This window comes from Chrysochloris asiatica, unplaced genomic scaffold (assembly GCF_000296735.1).
Source record: "Chrysochloris asiatica unplaced genomic scaffold, ChrAsi1.0 scaffold00130, whole genome shotgun sequence".
In the NCBI taxonomy this organism is placed as follows: Eukaryota; Metazoa; Chordata; class Mammalia; order Afrosoricida; family Chrysochloridae; genus Chrysochloris; species Chrysochloris asiatica.
In genome coordinates, this window is record NW_006408648.1 from 3379638 (window position 1) to 3388036 (window position 8399).

Consider the following 8399-nt stretch of genomic DNA (forward strand, 5'->3'; position numbering starts at 1 on the left):
GTTTTTCTATCTCTTTTCTGCTCTAATCTTTATTACTTCTTTTCTTTTGGTTTCTGTGGGTTGAAAATCCTATACAGTTTTGCTATGAGTTAAACTGACTTGATAGCACTTTATAATAGCAACAAAAAAGCTTTTTATTAGTACCTTTCAGCACCATTTGCATTAATGTGATTTATATTAATACTAGATTGTGAAACTCTTGAAAGTAGAATTCAGGTCTGATTTATTCATATATGCTTAAAAGCCAGCATAATTTCTGACTAGGGTTGCCAGGTCTAGCAAAAATTAAAATAAATATTACACTAAAAATGATCCATAGTTTACCTGAAATTTTATGTAACTGTTGCTGAGTGCCGTCAAGTTGCTTTCAACTCATAGCAACCCTGTATAGGGCTTCTGAGAAGCGGCTGGTGGGTTCGAACTGCTAACCTTGTGGTTAATAATTCAATGCTTATCCTACAGCACCACACCAGGTCTCCCTATATAACTGGGCATTCCATATTTTATTTAACAATCCAATTGCTGTTACAACCCCATGTACGTCAGAGTAGAACTATGCTCCATAGTTTAATGGCTGTTTTTGTTTTTGTTTTTTTGTACTAGATCACTATACCTTCCTCCTGAGATACCTCTGGGTGGACTTAGACCTCCAACTTTTTAGTTAGCAGCCGAGTGCCTTAACCTTTTGTGCCACTCAGGGATTCCTCTTGGACTATAGCTGACTAACCTCAATAAGTATTAGTGAGTGAGTGAATAGGCATCCCTTGTCATAAATGCCTGGCTTGTGTACAACCTGTAGTTATGAACCAACTCCTGGAAAGCCTATTATATGACAAATGTGAGGTACATACAATGGTGTGTAGTAATAAATGGGTGTTAGTGACACCTATCAAAACGTTATTATTATATTATGTTAAATGGCTATATTAAGTTACTATATTATGTTAAAGATGTTTTAGTGTATCTGGAAGTGTTTCCTTAAAGTATTTTTCTGCCTAGAAAGGTACACTGTTGTTGTTATGTGCCGTGGAGTCGGAACCGACTCATAGCGACCCTGTACAGGGTTTCCGAGGGTGTAAATCTTTACGGGAGTAGAAAGCCTCATTCTTTCTCCCGCGGAGCAGCTGGTAGTTTCGAACTGCTGACCTTGCGGTTCACAGCCCGAGTCGTAACCACTATGCTACCAGAGCTCACTACACACTATATTCTAAGACAAACATTTGACTAACTAATGTTGGATATGAACTATACCTAATTGTCATGACATACTTATGAATTCACCTTAAAGACAGATTTAGGATTAGAACTCATTCATGATGCATGGCCTGCCTGTAGTACAAAACCAACAAATGGAGAAATCAACCATTAAAACCTTGGATTGACCTCATCTAATTTAAGCTAATAATCTTGAAACATCAACATGTGTTCAGTTACTGTTCTACCTTTGAAATCTGAGTCTGGCTTTGCCTCAAGATGCACTTTCTCTTCATGCTCTGTCAGCCACTTTGACTCAGTGCTAGTGTGGGAAGAATACTCTCATGGATTTAATTGTGTCCCCCTCCTTCCCTCCCAATAAATACTTGTCAGATTGGCTGGACCATGATCTCAGTGATTTGGCACTTCTGTGGTAATACCCCATGTTGTGATCTGATGTGATAAATCAATAGAAGACTAAGGGTGGGATGCAGTACCCTCAGTCTTACCCATGTATAGGAAATTCTCAAGGGTGTAGCATGCAACACCTTTTATCTTCCAAGAAATAAAAGGAGAGAGACTGAGCAAAGAGGTTCCTACTACCACCAAGAAAAGCCAAGAGTGGAGTGCGTCCTTGTACTGCAGAACTCTTAGATCTTGGGAAAGATTGATGCTAATACACATGGAATGCTGGGCCTACAGATGCTGAAAGCAGATAAGGAACTTTTTCCAGAGCTGGTGCCCTGAATTTGGACTTCTAGCCTCCTAAACTGAGAGAGAATAAATTCCTGTTTGTTAAAGCCATCTACTTGTGGAAATTCTGTTATAGCAGCACTAGAAAACTAAGACAAATACTAATCTCTTAATGTGTTTTCTTCCAACAATTTGGCATCTTAATTTCACATATTTCTCATTTAGTATGTTTGCCTAATTGTTTATTATCATGTACCAGTTGTACAAGAAAATTGACGTTGGATGGTGTATACAATTCAGTCATTCCAAAACACAATCATCTCTGTATCTTCCTTTAAAATGGCCAGATTGTGCTTTTACTCCAGCCGAACCCTGGGGTTTTGGATAAAGTCATTCACTTTGATTAAACCATCAGGGCCAATTCTGTGTGGAGAAAATATGTATCTTTGGTTAGTTCATTGAGCATGATTAACCTTAAGAAAGACAATATATAAATCACTCTCTCACTCTATAGTCTGCTGTAGCCCCTGCCCTCATCAACCTCTGTTGCTCTGAACACTTACTTCTCTTTTGTGTCTGTCTACCCAACTAGTCCTCACACTTGAGTATCAGAGTCACCAGAGGGCTTGCTAAGACACAGATTCCTGGACCCCAACCTAGCATTTCTTGTTCAGTTGGTCCAGGATGCAGCCTGGACACACATTTCTGATTAACATGTCATGAGGATGAACACGACAACCTGGGATGTATACTAAGAATTGTTGCCCAATGCTATTCTTTCTCTTTACATTCCTCATCTCTTTTCTATCCTTATTTCTCATACTTTACACTATTTCTCTGTTTCCAGAGCAGTGTGATATAGTAACCTCACTTATCCTGGCTCAGGGCCCTGCTAGATGTGTTTTCCTTGTCTTTGTTTACCCCCAATTTGTAAAGGTTTACTCACACTTCCTGTTCAATGTAGTTTAACATCCGGCTGACATGAGATGCTGAAATCTCCCCATCCACTTCGGCAATGTATGTGTAGAGAAACTGGAAGGTGCTAAAAGGAATCCTAGGAGGTCCACCATCATGGTCAGATGATAAAACTTCGCACACTATCTTGAGAGTTTTGGCAATGGTCTATAAAACCACAAGAGAAAATAAGGAGAACGTCATTATTCCAGATTAGATTCCTGAGGCCAATTTAGATACGAAAAGAAGAAAAACGATTGCTCTCATAAAATGAACTGGGGATTATGCAATATCCTAGAAAACGTGAAATCTTTACATCCAAATGTCATTGAATTCCATTTAAACCATGATGAATAATCATATATAGTTGCTGTCAAGTCACTTAGACTCACAGCAACCTTTTGTGCAATAGAACAAACGTTGCCTGGTTCTGAGTCTTCCTCAAGACCACCAGCATGTTTCTGTCCATCGTCGCACATACTGCATGGGCAAGTCTAGCTCACTGAGGGCCCCTTTGCCTTTGTTGGCCTTCTACTTCACCAAACACCATGGCCTCTTCTAGCAATTGGTCCCTCCTGATTATGTATCCAATGTAAATGAGGAAGACAATGTTCAGTTGTAATCCAGAAGGTTTACTTTGGCTCATTTTCAGAAGTACAATGCTTTTCTTCCTAGTTTGTCTTAATCTGGAAGCTCTGCTAAAACTGTCCATCATCGGTGACTTTACTGGCATTTAAAATACCAATGGCATAGTTTCCAGAATCACAGAAACATACAAGCCATCACAGAACAACCAACTGATAATCTACTTCTGAGAAATAAGTCATTGAAAACCCAATGGAGTTCTATTCCGACATAGTGTCACCATCAGAATTGGCTTGATGGCATCTGGTTTATTGAGTACCTATTAGGTGTCATTTTCTTCTTCCTTTCTTTGTTTAGGATATATTCTCAGATAACTAAGGTTATAAGCTGCTGAATGCATGAGATGTTTGTTACTTTAATCAGAATAACCTCACTGAAGGAGGGACATTTGCTTTTACATTCTACAAAATTAAAATTTTTCTTTTTCTTTCTGCTCTCCAAACTCTCTAAATGGTTGAAGTAATTAGTCTGTATACTCCAGTGAAAGACTTGGAGCAATGACACCATAGGGAGGAAGATGTAGAAGGAGTATGATCTTCCTAGGAAGACAGGTGTCCCACATGCAGGAAAAATGGTACTGAGCATCGAGATAAAACTCATGTCTCTGAAATACATGAATGCATCTAACCAGAACCATGTAGTACTTTATAGGCAGCATCTGGGTGGTGCAAATGGTTAATGTACAGGACTGCTAACTGAAAGGCTTGAGGTTCAAATCCACCTAGAAGGCACCTCATGGTGATCTACTTATGAAAAATCACCATTAAAAACCCAATCAAGCATGGTTCTGCTCTAATACACATGGCATCACCATGTGTCCAAGTCAATTTGATGGAAATTTATTTGGGTTAGTACTGTACAGTTTATAATACTAGGAATAAATTAGCAGATGATGATTGCCAGAAGTTGTAATGGAAGGCCTGCTATAGTAGAAGCAGATTACAACAGTAAGGATCTTAAGTTTTAATGTACCAGTGTCTTTAAACAAACCTGTTCTTTGAATACATTTCATAAGTGAAAGAGTTGTATAATGTTGGGATACGGGAAAGAAATCATACAAAGAAAGGTTGATTTATGTGAATTAACAAAGATAGGTCAATGCATACATCATGTTGTTGAGTGCCGTTGAGTTGGTTTTGACTCATAGTGACCCTGTCTAGGGTTTCTGATGGGCTTGAACTGCTGACCTTGTGGTTCAAGCCAACCTTGTGGTTCAGGGCTTTATCACAGTGCCCCACCAATACTAGTCATAGAAGTTTATTAAAATGGATGATGTGCAAATGGTTCTTACACATCCTTGAGGAATCAGTGAAAAATCAGTCCTGAGTGGTAACTGGATGAGACCGGATGAACGAACAAGCAGCTGCTGTTTCTCACCATATGGCTGGTCAGTACTGCTCTCCTTCTGTAGTTGATGTTTGCTGGTTCTGCTCCCATTCTCTATGTCTGGGTGGTGCTTCTTTAACTGTGGTGTGTGTTACACAAGAGTGTTAGTCTATGTGGCAGGAGGTAGATGAGGACGCTGAATAAAATTGGCCTCATCTTGTAGTGACATTTGCACTTGATGGCAAGGATTCTGAACATTAATGTTTGTTAGTGAAACTGTTATTATATGAAGTAGGATATTCAATGTACATAAATTTTTATGGGATAAATCAAAGACATCTGGGGTTTGCAGCAGGCCATTTGCATTTTCTTTCTCTTTCTTGGAGTCGTCTTGTGGAAAATGCTGTAGGCACTGTGTGAGACATTGTGTAGCCACTTCTACCAAGGGAATGGGAGGGAAGGCATGCATGAGGCTGGGTAAGAGGCTGTCCATGAGAATGGGAAGGCATGCATATGATGTGAGATGAGCAGGGCTTTGGATAGATTATCAGGTATGTTCTCAACTTCAGAATTTCCATCCACAGCTCATCGTCTCTGCTTCTCTTAAATAGCGGCTCCACTCATACATTTGTTTAGTTGTTCTCTTCTTCTTGCTGTGCCATCCAATTTGGTGTGCTTTCTAGAAACCCAAAATGTCATCTTTTGTTGGCCATTACAGCAACAAATATTCAAATTCTATTGCTCTCATAAGATTTTTTTTAAAGATTCAACAAATGAATGAATGGAAAAAGAATTCTTTGGACTGGAGCTTTTTGGTGAACTAAATAAATCTAATTTAAGATCTCTGGTCAGATGGGGTTCCACTTCATAGATACAGCCTTTTAGCAACTTATGAGCTTCATTTTCAAACTCGTGGGAAAAAGGTTTGAAAAGTAAATTATTTGCTAATAAAACATAAGCCACTCCTTCCAGTTGACACAATTATTTGCTACTTGCAAGATCTCTTGACACTATATAATCTCTCAGTGGAAAATGAGGTGGCACAGGCCAGCCAAGGGAGAGGATTCCTGAAAGGAAGAGGTTTTCATGCAATAACATTTTGACTCACCTGTATGAAGGGGCTTCAAAAAGTTCATGGAAAAATGGAGTTAAAAGAATTTTCCATGAACTTATTGAAGTCCCCTAGGTGTTAGACCAAGTCTCATGGGTTGAATTGTGTCCCCCAAAATATATGTCAATTTAACTGGGCCATGATTTTCAGTGTTTTGGAAGTTATGTAATGATATGGTGGTGTGCTATGGAGTCGGTTCCGACTCATCGTGACCCTGTACAAGGTTTCTGAGGCTGTAAATCTTTACAGGAGCAGAAAGCCTCATCTTTCTCCCACAGAACCATAGTAGTTTCGAACTGCTGACCTTGAGGTTAGCAGCCCGACTCATAACCACTATGCTACATATAATGTGGTAATTATATTGTTGTTATGTAATGATCTAATTACTCCCCATAATGTGTTCTGATGTGATCAGCTCTGATCTAATGTAAAGGGATTAAGGTGGAATTGTTGTTGTTGTTGTTAAGTGCCATTGAGTTGGTTCCAACTCATAGCAACCCTGTCTAGAGTCTCCAAGGAGAGGCTGGTAAGTTTGAACCACAGACCTTGCAGTTCAAACTGACGTTGGGCCCAATGCTTATCCTACAGCACCATTCCTGGACTCCAAAGTGGGATGCAACACCCTTACTCAGATCACAGCCCTTCTCTGATATAAGGGACGTTGTCCTAGGGTGTGGCCTACATCACCTTTTATCTTGTTAAGTGCCATCAAGTTGGTTCTGATTCATACTGATCCTGCAGGGTTTCCAAGCAATGACTGGTGAGTTTGAACCATTGACCTTGTGATTAGTAGTCCAGTGTTTATCCTAAATGACCACATCAGGAATCCAATTTACAAGCGATAAAAGGAGAGAGAAGCAAGCAGAGAGAAAGGAACCTTAGTGTGAGCAGGAAAGAAGAGCCATGAGCAGTGTGTGTGCTTTGCACCAGGTTCCCTATACAATGAACCTTCTAGACTTGGGGGCAGACTGATGCCAAGACACATGGACATCTCCAAAGAACACCAGGCTCACTGATGTTAAAAGGAGACAAGGACTTTCTTTTATAACAGACAGAGGGAGAAAGTCTTCCCCTAGAGCTGGCTCTCTGAATTTGGATTTCCATACTCCTAAATTGTGAGTTTGTTGGACTGTGGTGGGTTGTGAGTTGCTGTGATTCTGAAAGCTTTGCCACCAGTGTTTTTAATACCAGCAGGGTCACCCAGGGTGGACAGGTTTCAGCTTAGCTTCCAGACTAAGACAGACTAGGAAGAAGGAGAGACAGACTACTTCTGAATGTTTAGTCACAGAAAACCTTATGAATAGCAGTGAAACACTGTCAGATAGCACCAGAATATTGAATATTGAAACATGATAAAAAGCACCAAAATACTGTCAGATATAGTGCCAGAAGATGTCCCCCCTCAGGTTGGAAGGCACTCAGAATGCAACTGGAGAAGAGCTGCCTCATCAAAGTAGAGTTGGCCATGATGATGTAGGTGAAATAAAGCTTCCAGGACCTTCATTTGCTGATGGGTCACAACTTAAAATGAGGATAAACAGCTGCAAACGCCCATTAATAATTAGAACATGGAAAGTACGAAGCATTAATCTAGAATAATTGGAAGTTGTAAAAAATGAAATGGAACACATAAACATCAATATTCTAAACATTAATGACCTGAAATGGACTGGTATTGGCCATTTTGAATCTGACAACCACATGGTTTACTGTGTTGAGAGTGACAAATTGAGGAACAATGGTGTCACATTCCATTATCAAAAAGTACATTTTAACACCGATCTTAAAGTCTAATGTTGTCTGTGATAGGATAATATCCATACACCTATAAACAAGAGCAGTTAATATCACTATTATTCAAATTTGTGCACCAACCACTAAAGCCAGCAATGATGAAATTGAAGAATTCTACCAAATTCTTCAGTCTAAAATTGATTAAACATGCACCCAAGATGTATTGATAATTACTGGCGATTGGAATACAAAGGTTGGAAACAAAGAGGAAGAAGGGTCAGTTGTTGGAAAATATGGTCTCGGTGATAAAAATGATGTTGGAGACTACATGATAGAATTTTGCTCAAGACCAATGACTTGGTCGTTCCAAATACCTTTTATAAACAACATAAACGACAATTATACAAATGGACTTCACCAGATGTAATACATAGGAATCAAATTGACTATATCTGTGGAAAGGATGGTGGAAAAGCTCCATATTATCAGCCAAAACAAGGCCGGGGCAGGCTGTGGCATAGATCATCAAATTGCTCATAAGCAAGTTTAGGGTGAAGTTGAAGAAAATTAAAACAATTCCACAAGATCCAGTATATGACCTTGAACATATCCCACCTGAATTTAGAGATCATCTCAAGAACAGATCTGATGAATTAGACACTAATGTCCAAATACTAGAAAAGTTATAGAATGACATCAAGAACACCATACAGGTAGAAAGCAAAGGTCATTAAGAAGGCAA

General features: G+C 39.3%; 1 protein-coding gene across 1 annotated transcript in view; it reads right to left on the minus strand.

The window, feature by feature from the left end:
- Positions 1-2122: 2122 nt before the first annotated feature.
- Positions 2123-8399, minus strand: part of LOC102837870 (ropporin-1-like) — a 20398-nt gene continuing 14121 nt past the window's right edge. Inside the window, exons 4-5 of the mRNA XM_006869370.1 lie at positions 2834-3009; positions 2123-2310 (exon numbers count right to left, since the gene is read on the minus strand). Of these exons, the coding sequence (XP_006869432.1) occupies positions 2244-2310; positions 2834-3009 (243 nt within the window). The 3' untranslated portion in view covers positions 2123-2243. The remainder of the gene's footprint in view (positions 2311-2833; positions 3010-8399) is intronic.